General features: G+C 44.2%; 1 protein-coding gene across 7 annotated transcripts in view; it reads right to left on the reverse strand.

The window, feature by feature from the left end:
• The window catches only part of FRMD4B (FERM domain containing 4B), a 243,446-nt gene that overhangs the window by 130,335 nt on the left and 91,994 nt on the right, over positions 1-21,117 (reverse strand). For 2 of the 7 annotated variants that reach the window (XR_014005103.1, XM_081184007.1), the window contains exon 1: positions 10,568-10,844. The exons of 1 other annotated variant lie outside the window; for it this stretch is intronic. Coding sequence is in view for 5 of the 6 variants with exons in the window: in XM_081184007.1 (XP_081040133.1) it covers positions 10,568-10,729 (162 nt within the window). In the remaining variant the exon portion in view is untranslated. Of the gene's footprint in view, positions 1-10,567; positions 10,846-21,117 lie in introns of those variants that run through there. 4 more of the 7 variants (XM_081184008.1, XM_081184010.1, XM_081184009.1 and 1 more) reach the window with 4 other exon arrangements.

A 21,117-nucleotide genomic window follows, 5' to 3' on the forward strand; every position in this document is an offset into this window, starting at 1 on the left:
TCAAAGGGGCGATTCGTTTGGGGGGGGTGATGACGACAACTGCATACTCCTCCACAAAGCACACCCAGTTACTATTGTTTCTTGGGTAGCTCACAAAGCAGGACAAAAATGTGGAAAGCCAGGAACTATTTCATGGTGAGGGTAATTCTTCCTGTGATGTCCTTACAAGCTCAACATGTTCCTGATTGGCTAAAAATTGAAGAAGGCCCTTAAAAAAAAAAGGTGTCCATACTGGAGATCCGAAAATTAAACAGGTGGTACATGACACACACAATAAGATTAGAGGGGCTATGACTTGCCTTAACCCTCTCCTTTGCTTCCAAAATGTTTGACACCACTCTAGTCTTAAATGTTTCTATTGGTGCATCTGTGTTTGATGCTTAAGTAATATATTGCTTGGGTATGTAGAGTGGGCAGAGCTGCTGGTTGGGCCATACCAACGACTTAAGACTTTGATGATATTCAAAGTATCTTTTTTCTTTCCTCCTAGAGGAAAAAAAAGCAGAACAGCTTAGACTTGAAATTTGTTTTATCAGTACTCACTGCAAGACAACGATAACTGTCCAGAAATTGCGGCTAATTCAGGATTCACTGGCTTGCCTACTGATGGAGCAGAACACCTTTAAGCATTATGAAGTCCAGCATGTGAATGAGCTTCCAGTTCTCTTCTTCAATGCCTTGAGTCCAAGATACTAAGAGGTCTCTTCCTTTTTTAAATAATTTTCCCCAACATACTGTCCTACAGATGTTTTGGACTACAACTCCCATCATCTTTGTTGGCTGGCCATGCTGGCTTGAAGCAATGGGAATTGTTACCCCAAACATCTGGAGGGCAACAGATTGGGGAAGGTTGATCTGCTACATAGTTTGGTTATTAAAGGTAAAGGGACGCCTGACCGTTAGGTCCAGTTGTGACTGACTCTGGGGTTGCGACTCTCATCTCGCTTTATTGGCCGAGGGAGCCAGCGTTCAGCTTCCGGGTCATGTGGCCAACATGACTAAGCCGCTTCTGGTGAACCAGAGCACTGCACGGAAACGCCATTTACCTTCCTGCCGGAGTGGTACCTATTTATCTACTTGCACTTTGACGTGCTTTCGAACTGCTAGGTTGGCAGGAGCTGGGACTGAGCAATGGGAGCTCACCCTGTCGCGGGGATTCGAACCGCCGACCTTCTGATCGGCAAGTCCTAGGCACTGTGGTTTAACCCACAGCGCCACCCACGTCCCCAGTTTGGTTATTAGTTGCCCATAACTCACTACCATAAAGCAGCATGCTCAACGCACAAGCTTACAGACTAGCCAATTTAATGCAGCACAATATATTTGGGGCTGAAGTCAACTTCATCAGATGCATCATTCCTGATAATCCATGAAAGCCTGTGGAATAATACACTTGCTAGCCTCTAAATTGCTAGTACTGCCCCTTCCCCACTCTGCAAGCCCTATGTTCCAGGGCCTAGAAAGTACCTTAAGAATTGACTCTGCAGAGAACTGTTGCTGGTCAGCTGAAATTAGGGCACGTTGAACTATGGTTTCCCACTCTGAATAGCTAATATGGGGACAGCTATAAATGGAAGGAAATAAATAATAGAAAACCATATTCATTTTCTAAGAAGATAAAAATATTCACCAACTTTCTTAAGGTAGTTCTTTAAAAATACTTTTCAAACACTTCAACCACTGCTTGTGAAATCTAACATATCTTGCGAACAACGTCAGCAGAGGAATATATTACATAAATGCACAGTGCATAAGGGAGCACTGTTTTTAAATTGGCCCATGCAGTGCCATGAAGGAAATGAGATGAAATTCACAGTCTGGAAATGAAATCTGTCCAGAAATGGGGAAGGAGGGGCAATGCAAAACATCATTTTATTCAGTCTAACCATCACCGCCCAAAAGCAAACTGAAGTGGAAATATGCAGAGCTGAAATAGTCTCAGAGTAGTTTTTAGGCAGTTGAATGAGCAAAGTAAGTTTAACCATAAATTAGGACATACTTGATTGACTTTCATTATTTCAGAATGTGTTCTAATGATTTCTAATGATTCATTCATCAAAGAGAAAGAAAATCATGGACCGTCAGACACTGCTTCATTATTATTATTATTTTAAAAGAGCTATTGTAATGCCCAAACTTTTCTTTGATCCACTTGGAAACTCTCTGGCACTAAAGTTTGGACACAGATGTGGAAAGAAAGCATAGGAGTATTCCTAGCTGTGCAGTTTCCATACCTGCGCTTAAAAAGTGATCGTGTGAGTGAGAAAGTAAGTGCCCTAGGTCTGAGAATAATATAGGACGGTAAATAAATAATAATTAGAAGCTCACTGATTCTCAGAGACTGGTCTCTTCTTCACTTCCCCCAACCCCACAAATTAGTGCTCAACTCACCTCAGCTCCTCCCTCTACAAAAAAGCTCTGCTTCCAACCACACAAAATGGTGTGATCCCAGAAAATGGATGGCACCACTCACTTTTCATTATTCATTATTGGCCTTGACTACAACATCAACCCTTAATGAATGTGCCTCTGTTGGCAAGTGATAGGGGACCTTGGCAAATCTTAGGGGGCATCTCTAGGCTCCCCTACACCCTCTCTTCCAGGGTCCATGTCAGAGGATTCAGCAAGACTTGGAAGGTTTTACCCAACTCCACATCTTCCTTTCAAAACAAAGGATACTCAAATTGGAATGCCTATAGAACAATAGATAGGGAAGGACCCATGCATCTAGCTGAACTGCTGCCTGAACTCACCTCCAAAGGTGATTCCACAAGCCCTACAGACTGAGGTACCTTTCTAATTAGGCAATTCTTTGCACTTAACCGATAGTTAATATTAATCAAACACTTGCCTCAATATAGCTTACAACCTATTGGACATGGGCTTGTACATTATCCCATGCGCGTATGAGGTTCCAAATACTTGGAAACTGTCAGCATTTGGGGGCCACTAGGGGCACATCAGAAGATGGCTGACAATAACATCTCTCCGACCCACACAAGGAGGCTGTGATGGGAGTAAATAGGATTGGGGGGGCTGCCTTTGCCTGCTGTGCCCTATACCACCCCCAAATTTGAGGGGATGGGGGCACTAGGCAGAATGCCCTTCTGTGGATATCGGCGCTCCTGGACGGTGCCTCTGATCCGCGCCTCTAGCTGCAAGAACTTCAAAAGAAACGATTAGGATGAAGCGAATGCACATATTTCAAGGAAGGAGGGGGAGTAAAGACTGCTAACAGAAGAGATCTCTGATAAACAAGACGAGTCGGAAGAAGAAGAATTAACCAGATGAAGACACACCAAGACTCGGTATGGCAAAAGGATTGGATGGGGGAAGGGGGAAAAAACTTTCCTTTCTTTCCTCTATGTGATTAAACAAGAATCCCCCCCCCCACTCACAAGTCAGAAATGTCATTTGAAGGACTTAAGCTGTGGATTTATGTCTGTCTGGAGATAAACTTTCTCACCAAAGCATGCTTTAAGAAGAGCGTGGAATGTATAAGGGCTTTGGAATGACGTAGTTAAAAATACCGTCGCCATATTGGGAAGTTCTGTCGGAGGACTTAAGTCTGGGAGGAGAAACAGAGAAATAGAACTGTTTTTATATTGTGGGTGAAACTTCTCAGAGGGACTTAAGAACGACAGTTCTGTGATTAATGATGGAAAGAGCAATGTTATCTATGAATGCGATGATATATGGAAACCATCTCGATTTGAGGATTGGATGAACGGAAAAATTCACACAGGATTATTATTGGTGTTTATCGGCTTAAGAAGAGTATCAGAAGAGATCATAAAGAAAAAAGAGAAAATATACAAACAAGATGAGATGCAGAAACAGCAAGATAAGACTGGATAGAATTATGAACTTTGTTTGGACTGATTTGGACATTAACACAGTAGCAAGAAGATGATCAGAATGCCCCTTCAGATCTTGAAATATGGGTCCCCTCAACAAAATTTAACATTCGGCCTTGATTTGATTTGATTGGTCGGTTAATAAAAATTATTTTTTTTAAAAAAGGAAACTGTCAGAATTTGCTAATTAGCAAATGCACAACACAAACACTCAAGACAGAAAGCCCTACAGAACTCACTGGAGCTTGATTCCAAATTTAAACAAAATTGGGATCAGGTTGTAAGACACTGCAACATTGGTAAACACTGCTTTTTTATCAATTAGGGATTTCCCACACACACATAAAGCATTCCCAACTGCTGCAAAGACCTTCTAATTAGTACACTCCAAATTACGCATATAGATGAAATGATTTCAAGAAGGGGAGAATTTACCTTGAAATAAAGGAGGCATCTAGTGGAATTCAATAGAAAATTATTATAGCAGCAGCAGCTAAGGGGGCTAAGACAGACTTTGCAAACATCCTATCTGAACTAACAGCTGTCTCAGAATTCTAGGTCTGAACAATCTTGAAAGTCAAAGAGTAAACTAGCCTTTAACATTCGTTCGCCCCATTACCCTACATCTCGTATTGGGTGTTTCAAAGCTAACAATTTCTCTCTTCCATCTGGAAAAAGAATTGTAAAGACCTTCCCTTTTTTGTGTGCGATATCATTTTGGAAAATTAATCAAGGGTGGAGTGGCAGAGGAAATGTTAATGGTGCAGCTGTCCAAGCTAACGGAGTCTGAATTACAGGAAGCAGAAATTGCCTATTTCTCTCTTTATTCCACTTTCACAAGTTAGGTCTCGAGCAAATGTGTGCACACTGCCAAGCTTATGTACTGTGCTTAAGTACTTTGTCAGCAGTTTCTCCACCTGACCTAGAAGAAACAACCTTCCTGGTTTCAGAATATGCTCCCTCCACCCGCTCTCTACAGAACGCCAGTTCCATTTCAACAACTTTAGGTCAGCCATCACCAAATCTAAAGCTGTTCAGGCACACAGTTTCCCTGCTGCCTCATTACTCTTCTGCAGTGACATCCCACTTTATGTAGATTAATCCAATTAATTAATCCAAGATTAATCCCCAGATTAATCCAACAGGAAGACCTCTTGGAAAAAACACTATTTCACTGTATACAGAAGAACTACTGTATATTGTTATTGTGCTATGCATGGTCACTCTCTCAAAGGGACTGTAACACGGTTGTAAAGGGCATTATTTGCCTGCAGGAAAAGCTACAGCTGAAGGATATCAGATAATAGCACTGTGTAGGACTACTGAGATCGTGGAGATCCACTTTGGGTGAATAGAAACAATCCTGAGCCAGATGCACCAGTGGTATGTCTCCCCAGTGGTAGACTGGGGTGAGGGAAGAGATCATTGCTCAGTGATAGGAACATATGCTTTTCAAGCAAAGTACTGTGCTAGGTGGAGCAATGGGCTATAACTCAGTGTAAGGTAGCGTCATATGTTCATATACACACCAAGGCATCTTCCCACTTGCAGCCACCAACCTTCCACCAACCTTCCTTGCTGCTGACCTTATTTATATCCTGTTATTTCCCAACACGTTCTATCCTTGTCAGTACCAATGTTTCAGATTTGATCAGGGCAAAATATTAAGCATGTATGGGCTGCACTGAGCCTGGCACCTGACTGGTGAGCGAGGGATCTGGACCTCCCGCTACCTAAAGAAAGCATCATTACCAACCCTCCACACTCCTGCTCAACAATGGAATCAGTATTAAACTGTAGAGTCGCCGAAACAACAAAATAAGGACAATTGTGTCCTGAGCACATTAGATAAACTATAGAAATTTGAGGAGCTAACTCTTACAGGGAACAATGTTTTCCCTAAAGATGCCTGAAGGCTTCCAAAGTTGAGGGACACCCCGCTGCACTCATACTAGGAAAGGTTGGCATCTGTTTGTGTCTTGAGGTAAAAATGACCTTCTAAACAAGAGGATAACATTCCTGGAGTCTTCTAAGCTCCAGGCTTTATTTGGGAGTCTGGCCAAATCCTAATACTATTAGTATTAGCTCTTACAGACTTGCAAAGGACCCTGCCAGGATTGCAAAGACCCTGTGTGCCAACTCTTCATCAGCACCTTCCAATGCAGATTTCTGAGGACATGCTGCTCTATTTTGTATGGAGCACATAAGGGAAAGTTTGAGGTCGCACCACTATTCTTTCTGGACAGAAAGAAGTACTCTGTCTGCCAAAATTGGGTGAAAAAATATAGGGACCTTGTTTTATGTCAGGCCCTCCAAATCAATGAGGACCTCCAGATATTGCTGGACTACAGCTCCCAACATCCTAGACCATGCTGGTGAGAGCCGATGGCGGCCAGGAGTCCAAAAACATCTGGAGGACCACCTGTTCCTTGCCCCAGGCTGGAAGCATGCATGTCCTTTGGTACCACATTTGAACAACTCAGAGTGGTACTCTGATTGAAGTGTCTTAAGGGAGATTCTAACTGCATTTAGGAACACTGTGTGATTAGGGTGGTTGTGTATCCTACTTTATAGAGGGCAGCTCTTTAACTATTCTGCTCTATTTTGAAGTGTCTTCCATTTGAAAGGCTGTCCATCCAAGTGTGGCTTAAAGGTAAAGGACCAAAAGGAGATATCACGAAGGTCTTACAGTTAGCCCCTTAGCAGCAGACTGAGCAAGCACAGGTCACCTAGGCATAGCTTTCCCAATTATTGGGGATTACTTGCTGTATTTCTATTTAAATGGCATAAATTATTTCTAAAATTTGCTTCTATACATATGATTAATGTATGCAAATCTCATGCAAATTAGTTCCTCTTTATTTGGCTATGTGCACCTAGTGCAGTCTAGGTTCCTAATCAAAGGGAGGATTCTAATCGTATTTGCCTGAGCACTATTAATTTATTTGTGTATCACTTCTCATAAAACACCTCAAAGCAATTTGGCAATAAGAAACATCAACTTACTATATATATATATATATATCCAATACAAGTACAGACTCCACTTAAGTGGCTTGTTGGGAAAGGAAGTTGTTGCTTGTTGCTGAAAAGATAAAAGACAACACCTGTCTGATTTATAATGGGAGCAGACCTTCAAACTCCACTTCCAGAAGTTGGGAAAACAGGAGCATGGATTGATTGTTATGTAGGGGGGCACTGAGGGCTGAGCTGGCATGCACACTCCCACATCCGTTGCACAGTCATACAAATAGCAGAACAGGGCTCTTTTTACACATCTATGGAACCACACCTTTTGAGTGAAGTTGATCCTACTAGTATCCTGAAACACCTGTGGAGACGCTACCAGTCATAAGTCACAGTACTAGGCTAGGTTGAAAAATAATCTGACCTGGTATAAAGCAGCAGTACAAATTTGGCTACCTGGGAACAATTCCTCCCCCCCCCCCCAATGTTCATCTCAAGTAAGACGAACTCTGAACTAGGTTATTTCTCATCACATAGTAAGAAGAATAGCTCAAAATTACCTACTCATTATCTTTTGTGAAGCTAGGAAGTGCAGGACAAAATAAATACATAGTAGATTCTAAAAGAGTTCTAGTATTCCAGAATGAGAGTGAAAAGAGTATACAACAAAAATATTCCCAAACTGAGCTGTCCTGTACAAGGAGGCAGGGTTGATAATGCAATACTTGGGCAAAAAGGCCAGGGAGCAGCGGTTCTCAACCTTTGGGTCCCAGATGTTGTTGGACTACAACTCCCATCATCCCTGAGCTCTGGCCTTGCTAGCTAGGGATGATGGCAGTTGTAGTCCAACAACATCTGTGGACCCACAGGTTGAGAACCGCTGCTTAGGGCAAGGGAGGACAGTGGGCCACAAAAGGGATCAAATGTCAGAACAAACTCATAGTTGCCACTGCAACGTTGTTCCAACACCACCTAACCTGCCACTATCCCGTCAACAGATCCTGTGGAGGATGGCTGTGGGAGGAACCACACACATACAATTTAGCTTCACTTGCAGCCATGTAAGAAACGGGGCAGAATTCAACAACCTGGAGCCCTACTGTTCATGTGTTTGCTAAGCATATGCATTAAGCCACAACTTAATGGCCCGGAGTGCTTTTTACCAGCTCCACCTGCTATGCCAGCTGAGATGGTTCCTGGAGCAAAACAGCCTGACCATAGTGGTCCATGAATGAGCAACCGCAAGGCTTGACCACTGTCACATGCTTCATTTGGGACTGCCCTTGTATCTGGTCTGGGAGATAAACTAATATGCAGAATTCAGAAGCCACACTGCTCACAGGAAGAAGAAGAAGAAGAAGAAGAGTTTGGATTTGATATCCCGCCTTTCACTCCCTTTTTAAGGAGTCTCAAAGCGGCTAACAATCTCCTTTCCCTTCCTCCCCCACAACAAACACTCTGTGAGGTGAGTGGGGCTGAGAGACTTCAAAGAACTGTGACTGGCCCAAGGTCACCCAGCAGCTGCATGTGGAGGAGCGGAGACGCGAACCCGGTCCCCCAGATTGCTAGACTACCGCTCTTAACAACTACACCACACTGGAGAAGGTAACTGGCTGCAGAGAGCACTGCACTGGTTGCTGATTTGCTGCTGAGCCAGGTTCAGTGTTCTTGTGTTTATTCACAAAGCTCTAAACAGGCTGGGCCCAAAGAATGTAAGAACTGTCCGACCACCAAGCTCTTCTGATGGGAACTTCTGCTGGTTCGTCTGATCCCTGAGGTTCAGTTGGTTTTGACTAGGGACAAGCCTTCAATGGACCAAGCCTACATTCATTACTTTACCCACTTTTGCCCCTGGACCTGCCCACCTGCACATGGCACCCCCAAAAAGGTGACTACAGGGGAATGCGGGCCTCAGGCTGGAAAAGGTTCCCTACTCCTGGTGTACAGAATCGTAGAGTTGGAAGGGGACCACAAAGATCATTTAGTTCAACCGCCTGCAATGCAGGAAACTTTTTCCCCAACATGGGGCTTGAACCCACAACCCTAAGATTCAGAGTCTCATGCTCTGTTATAAGGAACAAAGGCCAATCAGCTGGATGTCCTACTCCAACTGAAATTCAAGGGCATGCGCCAGCTTTGTAAGGCCACAGAAGGTCACATTATACATATTGTACATTAAGTACTATAATCTCAAGAGATCCTTCACTGAACCACCCATGCGTTCCCTTTCAATATCACACGCATACGCATGCACGGAAATTCACAACAGCAGGCTGAGTATTTCAAAACGATTCTCCTGTCACATGAAACAGCTCTTTTGCGTGGAAATTGCACAGAGCAGTTGGGGAGAGTAAAAAGCCTGCACCTAATGCCTCGTGGACTGCTTTTACAGAAAATGCAGATAATGAAAACAATTGTGTTAGCTTTAAAACAATCACAGTAGAGTGTATGCCATCGCTCTGCAGCACTTCCAGGTATCTGCTGGATTTTTGTCCGACTGGCAAACCAAGGATTAAATGGGGTGGAGAGAGGAAAGAGTTACTGGAAGAACACATTTCAATATTTATACCTCTCCCTATCCAATATACAACCAAATTACCAGCATAAGGGCCCATAAATAATCACTGCAGAAACAGAGTAAATATGGGATCATGAATAAGTTTCATGCCCAATGCATGCTCTGCCTGATGGACGTGAAGGGCAGGCACTGAATTAACCCCATTGGATTTAAAAGCATGTGGTGGCAGCGAAGGGTTGTCCTTTTGAAAGGCATAGGGATGGAAAGGGCGATCAATCTCAATTAGCAATTTTAAACACCGTTGGAGGGCACTTTGCCCAGCAAAAGTTTCCAGAAACCACTACAATTTTAGAAAGTGTGAACGTCCAAGTCAATTAAGTCACGTGAAAACAGAAACACTGGCATCTTGGACTTCCACATTGCCAATCTTTCCAGGGACTATGAAAATGTAAGTTTGTGCCTACATGCCTCTCATTCAATATTCATTCATCCTTCCTTCCTTCCCTCCAGAGCCCTGCTGGATCAAACCAATGGCTTATCTAGTCCATCACCCTGTTCTCACACTGGCCAACCAAGTGCCTGTGGGAAACCAATGAGCAGCACACGAGAACAAGAGCCCTCCCCCTCCTGTGGTTTCCAGCACCTGGTATTCAGATGCACAGCATAGCCACCACCGCTAGCTGTTTTTGATAGCCCTCTCCCTCCAAAAATTTATCCAATCCTCTCTCAAAGTCATCCATAGAATTGTAGACTCAGAAGGGATCCCAAGGGACATCTAGTCCAACCCCCAGCAAGGCAGGAATATGCACATGGCCCCTATGGGGATCGAACCTGCAACCCTGACATTATCAGCACCACGCTCTAATCGACTGAGCTAACTGACCGAGTTGGCGGCCATCACTGGCTCACTGTGGCAGGGAGTTCCATAGTTCGAAGCAGAGATGCCTACCAACAAATCCTCAATGGGGTTTATATATATAAAAAGGATAAAACAGTAACATTTCCAGCAATTTAATTTTTTAAAATAAGAGCCAACCAAAAGCTATTATCTTTTGCATGTATAGAAAACATACAGGCTTCATCCAAGAGCATCCCACAGGTGAGTTGGTTAGGGCTGGTTGCACATAGGCTTTCTCACCCCGTTTCTCACCCCCCCTTTCTTTGGGGGCTATGCAAGAAGGAGGAACAACCAAAGCGCCGGAGGGCTCCCCCCTTTCCTTTTTACCTGATAGACGTCCCTTATCCCGCACCACGTCCTCAGCGCCTGGTGGCATCCCCTCACCCGCTGCGTGTACCACCTCCTTAGCGTCGACACCGTCAGGTTCCAGACGAAGCGGCTCCCGCTGAAGAGCAGGTCCTCCACTCCGCACATGAACACCGAAGCCATGACTTTGCCACTTCAGAGGGGGACCCTCGCACTCTCTTTCTCAGAGCCACGCTTCTTCTTCCTCCTCTTCTCCTCTCCCTTGCGCCTTGGCTCACAGCAGTCAAGTTAATAATAACAACAACAACAAGGCGCTCCTTCTGCTATTGCAGGCTCATGCTACACCGCGCCGAGCAAGGGGAGGCGCGCTTCGCGGAGAGGCGTGGGGGCCAGAGCCTCTCGCACAAACTCCTCATTCACGCGCCGCTTCCTGGGCAGACCTCCCAGACGCTGCCCCGGCGCGCCTTGAAGCCCAGCCAAGGGCTGAAGCCGAGGCGGCGGCAGCAGCAGCGGTAGCTCCACACAGCCCAGCCTTGTGTCCTTCTTAACAGCTTATATAAATCTCCGCTAAGCTTCAGCAGCTACCACTACGGGTTCTAATTAAAAGTTTAACCCGTTTTGTGAGCGGGGAGCGCGTCTCTTTTTTCTCTCTCCCCCTCTCTCTCTTTCTCTCTCACACACAAGTAGCTTATCTGAATACTTCTGAGCTTGCTCCCCGCACGAGGAAAGGGAGAAAAGAGACCACAAACAATTCCTGTCAAGTACTTCCAGGCTCCGTTTCCCTCCTAAATGCTCTTATAATATGGAAGCGCGCGCCTTCCAAGGAAAAAGCGTAGAAAAACACCTCATAAGCCACCTTCAACTTTTCTTTTTTTTTAATGGAAGTTATAACGGTGTCACCATTTTTTTCTGTCAGTTAATAACGGGCCTGACATTTATTTCCGTCTCTCTCTCACACACATAACTCGCAGAACTTTTGAAACCTAAAGCATCTTCTGCTTGTGAGGAGAACCTCCCTCACGCGCAGGAGAATACTGTAATACCTTAGTGAATGTTTCCTCTCTCTCTCTCTCTCTCTCTCTCTCTCTCTCTCTCTCTCTGGTATTCCCTATTTTTTAAATACACACACTCGGAGAAAGCCACCTCGCTAGCTAAGAAAAATGAGCGTCGATTTGGGTTCTCCTCCGTTTAAACTGACGGTAATCCTATTAAAACGCAGCATGCGGAGCACGAGAAAAACAGAGCCGCCTCACGCACGCTGAGCCCTTTCACCAGGCAGGCCACAAGTAAATAAACACTCTGTGAAATAATAGCCCACAAGAGAATCCCAGGCTTGCCTCGGTAGTTGGTATAAAATTAGGCTGCCAAAGCCCAGCCCTTTGGAGAATTAAACCGTTAATGCTAGACGGGAAGGAGGGGGGGTGGGGACGACTGCATTTCATTTTACAGGCCATTCCCTGTAAAGCTCTAAAGTGGGGAGGGCAGTTGTTAGTTGCTGGCAAGAGAGGAAGAAAACTCATCTTTTTAAACGATTACTCATGGGATTTGGAGTTTTCTAAGCTTTTGAGGTATTGGAGAGGGCAGGGCAAGACAGCTTTCCTTGAACCATTTCCCTACCAAACAGTGAAAATAAACTGTTTAGGTTGCAATATAGACGCAAAAGGTGAGGCGATAAGAGGAGGAGGAAGTTGCTGAGGAGGACACCACAGTATTGCAAGGCAGAATCAATTTGATTTTTGTTTGTTTGTTGCGTTTCTATCCCACTTTGTCTCCAAAGGGCTTGACTGCCTGGTTCTCCCCTGCCTCATCTAATCCCCATAACAACCACCCTGCGAGGTAGGTTAGGCTAAGAGGCCACGGCTGGCCCATGGTCACCCAGTGAGCTTCATGGCCAAATGGGGATTATGAATTCTCAAGTCTTAGTCCGACAGTGTAACCATTACACTGCACTGGCTCTTGACAAAGAGGAGGGAGCTGGAATAGAAGCCTTAAGGAACAGATACTGTGTGACATCATGCCATTTCCTAACATTCAGTCAAATTCCCTGCATATTTTTGGACACAAGTCCATTCTTTTGTGCACAAGAAGAAATAACTTGGTACTCCCTGCCTGTTGGCACCAGGCAGGAACCTTCAATGTACTCTTCTCAGCCTTGGCTTAAAACATTTTTCTTTAAGCCAACCCTATCCAGACATATAGGGACGTGGGTGGCGCTGTGGGTTAAACCACAGAGCCTAGGGCTTGCCGATCAGAAGGTCAGCGGTTCGAATCCCTGCGACGGGATGAGCTCACGTTGCTCGGTCCCTGCTCCTGCCAACCTAGCTGTTCAAATAGCAGTGTAAATAGCTAAATAGGTACCACTCCGGCGGGAAGGTAAAGTGTTTCCGTGTGCTGCTCTGGTTCGCCAGAAGCAGCTTAGTCCTGCTGACCACAGCTGTCTGCAGACAAACACCGGCTCCCTTGGCCTGAAAGCGAGATGAGCGCCACAACCCCAGAATTGTCCGTGACTGGACCTAATGGTCAGGGTCCCTTTACCTTTATCTGGACATGGCTGGCATGATGTTTGCATCCTTTTGCTTACTGTTGCTTTTAATTATCTTTTGAATGTTGTTTGAATGCATTGCAGGGGGTTGGGCTAGATGACCCTTAGGGTCCCTTCCAACTCTATGAGATGCCTGTTTTTAACTGTCTTTTATTAACATTTATTTTCTTTTTGTAAACCACTTAAGATATTTTATTACGAGCAAGGGGATTTGACAACTTTCAGCAGCGCCTGCAAGACAGAGCTGTTCCGCCAGGCCTTTGGGCAGGATGCAGTTTGACTTACTTTCTTTTGTATAAAACAAAACTGAAGGAGGCCCCCAACCTGCTCACAGGTCCTTGTGTGCTCAGTGAAAACAATTGGTCCTGGCAAGTATTAACCACTCTCAGCTCCAACCTGATAATTGCCACCTTCCCAGATTTTAACTTGTCTGAATTAATTTTAAGATGTACTTTAAATAATTGATGTCTGTTTTTATGCATATTGTGTTGCTTTTATGATGTTAGCTGCTCTGAGCCTGGCCTCGGCCGGGGAGGCGGGATATAAATTATTATTATTATTATTATTATTACTATAGCAATATTGTTAAATAAAGCAAACAAGCTACTTCCATCAGCCTTCACCAGCCTGGTGCCCTCCAGATATGTTGGGACTCTCCAACACCCAACAGCCCCAGACAGTGTCATCAAAAGTCAGGGATGACCGGATTTGGAGTCTAACATATCTGAAGGCACCACATTCAAGAAGACTGCCTTAAATGAACATGCACAGGGAGGAAGAGGCATGAGCCTGATAGCTCTACTTCCTGTCCCCATCACCTTCCAGAGTTGATTATCTGCAGTGGGGAAGCCCCTGCATGTTTTAGAACACTGAATTTCTGGGGTTCTAAAGCACCAAGGGAGCTTCAGACAGTAGCCCTCCAACTTAGGGAGCTTGGCTGGAACAGGGATTGTGGGTGGAGCTTCTGTACCTCCCTTCATGTGTTGATTTAAGTATCTATTCACATTGTGAACTTTCCTGAGATCTAATTTATTTCATAATCATTAATAATAAATTAATAAGTCATGTAGAAATGCCTAAATAGGGCTAGTGGCACACCTGGTTTTGAACTGGATGGGGTACTGCATGTTGAGATTCCTGCATTTTGCAGGGGGTTGGGCTAGATGACCCTCGGGTCCCTTTCAACTCTACAATTCTGATTCTATGAAATATGAGATGAATTGTCGCATTCTTACATTTTAACGTGGATACATTCCTAGAAATCTGGTTCTGCTTTCTAGGAATCAAGGTCCAAGGAAAAGAAAACCCATGCAGAGGGCTAGAAAAACTTTATTACGTAAGTTGATGAGCACAATTAATACCTATATTTGATTAACAGTGACATCTGTAATTGTTTAATGCCTAAAATTTGCCTGTTACTTATGCTGTTTGTGTTTTTTCATTAAAATGCTACATTATACCTGATCAGACTTCGTTTCGGGAAAGGGGAACATTTATACAAATTTGGAACCAGCTGAATTAACACATGCCAGTAAGAAAACAGCAATAATTTTACTGAAGGACTGGTGACCTTATGCACCCCCAAAGAAATACTGAGTTAAATCCAAGAACCCCCTGGCATTTCCTCGCATATAAATAAAAAAGAGAGGCTGCTTCCCAAATCACATTTTGAAGCCAAAGATACTTTCATGGAACACCATGGAACACATCAGAATGAAAAACTGGGCTGAAAAAAGAGTTCTGCCTTTAGGCAACAGCAGCAGGAACAACAACAAATCAAATGCACAGAGATTGGATTGGTAGTGGTGCATGTGAAAAGGATCTTGGAATTGTAGTTATTGACAAGCTGAACATGAATCAGCTGCGTGATGCAGCTGCAAAAGAGGTGAATGCGTTTTTAGGCTGCATTAATAGAACCACAGATTCAGGGCACACCAAAAGCCCACCTAGCCCAGCAGCCTGTCCTCACAGTGGTCAAATAGATGCTTATGGGAAGCTCACAAGCAGAACCTGAGTATAAGAGCCCTCTTCCCTCCTGTGGTCCCCTCAACTGGTATTCCAAAGCACACTGCCTCCTTCTGTGGAGGCAGACCACCACCAGCTTTGAGCCCAATCTGGTGATCCTGATCAGGCCCAGATTCGGGCTAGACCCAACCAGACCCTAAACTGATATCTGGGGCCCTTGCACCTGTTATGGCCTTGACATACACCTTTATTAAACACGCAGCAAGCTGTGGTAGATAGAAGATGCGGCAGAGAGTCTCTCCTGCATATTTTCCTTCTTCCCCATTGTCCTGGCTGCTTAGTCACATGTTTAATAGCCTCCCTACTTTTGACTGTTCCAGATCACTCCAGGTAGACTCAATCCAATCTGTTCTGAGGTCATCGGGGGCTATCTTGAACCACTCTGGACAGATCTCAGTTTCCATCTGGGATCCAGAATATGTCCTGATCAGTAACCGAACTGAAACTGGGAGACTAGAGAGAATCAGAAAAGGTGGTGGGCTTTTTGGTGTTTTTAGTTGGCTTTGCCAATCAGGAGGCCTCTTTCTGCCTGCCTATCGTAGAAGCTGATGTTAGGCATTCCTACCAGGAAAGGGGGTCTGAAGCCCAAATATGCACAGGACTGGTCTCTGAAGTTCTGTGTTCTAATCCTGAATTCTGGGGCTTTGTGCAGGTTGTAGCCCTTCACAATCATTCAAATGCTCCTTTTTTAAGTACAAAGTAGTTACAGTTCTTATCTCATTTATCCTCACACAACATTCCTGTGAAGTCAGAAAGGTGTGTAAAATCACAGAATAGCACAGATTGGACTCCGTCAATCAGGCATCACAGCATAGCGTATCACAACCCACAATGACCTGTTTTGTTTTGGTTTTGCCCAGCCTTCATTAAACTTCATTAAACGATTGCTTCATAGAGCTTTGAATAATACCACAGAGGCTTGAACTTTATAGGCACCCCCCCCCCACACAATTCGTTTATGAAACACTGCGATCATTTTTAATAGTCACACGCAGAATAGTAACTATTTTAGTAACGGAAGTCCAAGTCCCAAGCGTTATTTCAACACTTATTATATTTAACCGTGCTTTTGCTCACTGAATTTCAACAGGAGTGAGAAAGAACATCTGCACTATGACAACTAAGATTCTCAAAATAAAGAACTAGCTAGCACATAAAAATGCATACCACTTTATTGTACATAATAGTCCAAACATCTTTAAGTCAAAATGTAAATCAGACAAAATGCGGGGGTTGTGGGGGATGGAGATAATTTCAATTGTTTTAATTCTAGGACCAACATATAATTGTTTTAAAAAGAATAAATAATATATATTTTCCACCCTGGTGCTCTCAACTCACATTTCCAAAGGTCAGTTCAGTCCTGAATAATCTTTGCACTTAGCAGTCATCAGCATACAAATAGCCAATAGTTTTGCAGGTGCTGATCAAAAACCAAGGCTGGAGGTATTTAAGCAGAGACCAAGTGGCAATCTGCTATAAGAGGTGCTGCACTTGCATTGAGCAAGGGGTTGAACTAGTAGTCCTCCAAGGACCCTTCCAACTGTCCAGTCCTTTGGTTTGTATCCAACCAAAGCACTTCATATGTGGAATGACTTCCAAGAGTGCTCCTGTCTCCTCTCCCACTATGCACCTCCCAAATCTGCTCTGGGAGATAAAGTGTCAGGTGTGCATGCAGGAGCCAGCTCCTGTGACCAATAGGACTCTGCAGGACTGGGGCCTTCCTTAATTTGTTCTGAAGAGGCAAGGTGCAGCCACACAGGTGAGGCTGACTGGTAACTCACAGCACCTGGTGGCAAGAGCCGGGAAGGGATATTGTGGGATGTAAACACAGGAGCAGTCAATGACAACATTCCTAGAGTGTACATGTTAGAACATGGGGAGGGGTGTCTGTCCAGCAAGCAGGTAAACTTCCTGGGGACGGACTTCCTCCGCATGTGACCAGAGGTGGGTGTGGCCTCACCTGTGCAGGTAAATGATAAAAGCACAGGGCAGGCAGCCATTCTCTCTCTTGCCTCTTGCCTCTCTGCCATCTTCATCTTCTGAAGGAGCAACATGCCCTCTTGGCTCTCAGCCAAGAGAGGACTAAGGGACTATCTTCCCATAAGATAGATTCTGAGTGTATTTTACCTGTTTAAGCTGTCTGCCTTCTGGGATCATATTGTGAACAGAACGTGAGTAAACTCTTTTATACTTTTATAAAGACTGTGTCGTGTCTTGTATTTTAAGAGGGAACAAAGGGGGAAATTACCAGAGTAATTATTATAGAGGTTCTAGCGAACCTGTGCACACGTTACCGTTGCGAACTTAAAAGGGGAATGTTATAAACTCTGCTGATATTTTGGGAACTTGTTAGCACAAGTTGGATTAGGATATAATCTCACAATATATCCTCTCCTGCACCCCAGAACATTCCCACAGATATAAGGTCAGCATTTTCCCTTCGGCTCTTTGCCACAGCAACACGTTCCCTGTCCTGCTGCGTTTGATTTCTTGACTCCTTGCTTCTTGATCCTTGGACCCCTGATTTTGTGACTCCTTCCTGATCCTCGGATCCTTGACTTCATGACTCCTTGCTACTTGACCCTCGGACCCTTGGCTTCTTGATTCCCAGCTCGCTGATCCTTAGACTCTTGGCTTTCTGACTCCTGGCTTCTGGACTCCTGTTCCTGCTCCCACCCCACCATCTTGCCCCTGGTCCCAACGTCCCCAGCCGGGACTTTGATTGCCCGTGACTGGACCGTGACAGAAAGAAGGGAACTTCAGCTGCACTTGTGGAAATTTTCTACATACACAATTATTAGACTGGATACAACCTTCGAAGTCTTTCATTTTCAGCTTCCCCTCACCAGTCTGACATGATGCTCTGCTTCCCTTGCCATGCTATTAGCTAGCTGCAACACAGTAGGGTCAGGCCACCAGTGTTTCTGCTTTTAATCTATATTCTGGAATAGTAGTTAGAAAGACAGGCAAATTCCAAAAAAAACATTTTATGGCCTTGGCTTTCCAAATGGTCCAGGAGGTGGTGACTGAGGTCAGAAGAGGGAGGGTTAAATCTACCACTTTGAATTTTCAAATATTTCTTGCAGACATACCTGCTTTCAGTGTGAAGCATTTAAGAGTAGTCTTCTAATGAGAAATGCCTGGGAGTCCCAGCCTGCTCAGCTATGGTACACACACACACACACACACACACACACACACACACACACACATATATATAGAGAGAGAGAGATTGGTTTGATCAAATCACCTACCTGGGACTATTTTACAAAATGGGAAGAAACTTCTGGTGATATTCTGGACTTCCGGGTTAGCGCGATCGACTAATGGCGGATTCCCTCTGAGCTCCGGAGGGAATCAGGTCCGCAGGATCGGGTCTTGCCGCTGCGGCGACGCGGGGACCCTTAAAAATCACAGGCGGTGAAGCCTGTGAAGCTGGTGACTCGGCAGGCACTATTTGCGCCCCCCCGACCCGTGAAGGAGCCTTTTTAAAGGCTTCGGAACGGGAGACAGGGTGAGCGGCGCAGTGCTGTGAGTCGACTGCTTCTCCTACGGAGTGAAGCCGCATGCCATGGTCGGAGAGCGCTGACTTCTTCTTGTGAACAATTGGACTTTAAAGCAGCAACCCGTGAGTAGTACGGAAATTGGATTTCTAAAGGATTATTTTTTTTAATTAGGCACAATCGGGGAAGGCGTAAACAGGAAGTCTGTCTCCCTGTCCTATAAATAATCTAAAGCAAGGACTAACTAACTAAGGTCAAGAGGATTTTTTCCTTCTTATTGGGCAAAATATATTAATTTCACGATTTGGCAGTTTAAGTAATTTTTACTGGAGGATAAGAGTTAATTTTTGGAGCTGAAGTGTCACCCCCTCCCCGGACCTGGGAGTGATCCGCGAGAAAGCCTGTTGGAGAGATATTGAAGAGCTTGACAGCTGTCAAACTAGCTGTCAAGACAGAAAAAGCGAACTTTGTTTTCTGTCTCTGCTGGTTATATTTGTTACAATTTGGTTATACTTTGTTGAAGATAAGGAAGAACCGATACAAACTAACTTGATTTTTGGATTTGAACTGGAAGGAATACTAAGTAACCAAAATCCCTCTAGAGGGGGTTTTGGGACATTACAAGAATGGCTGAAGGAGGGAAAACTCAAGCTAAATTGGACAGAATTTTCTTTCTCTTGGGAAAGTTACAAGGCCAAATTGATGTTTTGGCTACTAACGTTGCAACCCTGGACTTAACAGTAAACAAGTGCATTGAATTTGATAAGGATTTGATCCGGGAAGTTCATGCAGCTGGACAAGAGGAGAAAGTTGAGAACTTTGAGAGTGTGGAGAAAGAGACACATGTTGTTTTTGAGGAAAGGGAAGGAGGAGATGTGGTGTTGCAGATGACAAAGGAGAGCCAGAGTCCTGACATGATGGCTACAAAGGAAAACAAGAATTGGATGATGAAAATCTGGTCCAAATTGGAGACTGAAGAATGGAGAGATCTCTATATGTGGAGATCTGAAGATCTAAGGATTACAAATTTGATTAAGGTGAAAGCTGGAGCTTTGGGGACATTTGGACTTGAAAGGAGCAAGAAACAAGATTTGGGCTCCACTTTTAAGTATGGTGGTCTGGCTGGAGGAAGCATTGTCCCCATCGGATTAGAGCATCTCCGAGATCTGGTGTTTAATATTAAGGACTATCAAAAAAACCGGCAGAGAGGAACTGAGAGACAATTAAGGGCCTCGGATGTGAGATCTCCAGGCTGATAGCAGATTAAGACTGATGGACATTTGTTGGGGATTTAAACCGGGAAAGGGGATGGGGTGGGGTTTGGGGATCCAAAGGGTGTATAATTATAATTTGTCTTTTTCTTTTTATTCTGTTTTGTTATCAGTATGAAAAGTGGGGAATTCGTGGAAGGGAATTTGGGTCGACTTTAGAAAAAAGGATTTAAGAATGAGTACTGAGGTATAAATTTTGAGGTTTATAAGGTAAAATTGGTTTTTTAAAATGAATTAAGTATAAAAAGGTTAAAAACTGGGGATAAGAACTTGTTGAATTTACAATTTGAATTAGAATATAAGAAGGGGAGGTGCGGGGAAGTCAGGGAAATATGTTATAGAAAATAAGGATTGCAAACTGTATATGTTTTTAATTTTTCTTTTTGTTTTTTCTTTTTGGCTTTTTAAAATGGAAAATTCTTAATAAATATTTATTTTAAAAAAAGAAACTTCTGGTGATATTCTGAAGGCAAAGTGCTTTGAAAATGGACTATGCTCAATTCTGTTGAAAGTGAGTGAGCGTCATTACACGTTATGTCATAAAGTGATATGTGAGTGAATAAGGAGGATGGAAAAGCATTAAAGGGTGGTGCTGTGGTGTAAACCACTGAGCCTAGGGCTTGCCGATCAAAAGGTCGGGGGTTCATATCTCCGCAACGGGGTGAGTTCCTGTTGCTCGGTCCCAGCTCCTGCCAACCTAGCAGTTCGAAAGCACGTCAAAGTGCAAGTAGATAAATAGGTACCGCTCTGGCGGGAAGGTAAACGCGTTTCCGTGCACTGCTCTGGTTTTGCTAGAAGCGGCTTAGTCATGTTGGCCACATGACCCATAAAGCTGCCTGTGGACAAACGTCGGCTCCCTCGGCCAGTAAAGTGAAATGAGAATCACAACCCCAGAGTCATTTGCGACTGGGCTTAACTGTCAGGGGTTCTTTACCTTTACCTTTTTTACAAGACAAAGGAGCATGGAAAAGTTGAACATTTAAGCACAGAGAAACTTGTGTTAAATCCCAGTTATAACTGATGTGAAGGGAGGTTTTAAGGTAGAGTTTCCTGAAGCAGAATCCCTGGATGTCAGGTGAGGTACAAAGGGAATAGATTTTAGTGCAAAGGATTTTTTCCCTTGCATTTGTGCAAAAAAGAAACCACAGAAGCCCTGAACCTCTGGGTTTGGCAAAAATTCAGAACACGAGCAGCAGGCATGTATGTAAAGTTTGTAAATAGGCAAAG

The sequence above is a fragment of the Podarcis bocagei genome (assembly GCF_964188305.1).
Source record: "Podarcis bocagei genome assembly, chromosome: 2".
Lineage (NCBI taxonomy): Eukaryota > Metazoa > Chordata > Lepidosauria > Squamata > Lacertidae > Podarcis > Podarcis bocagei.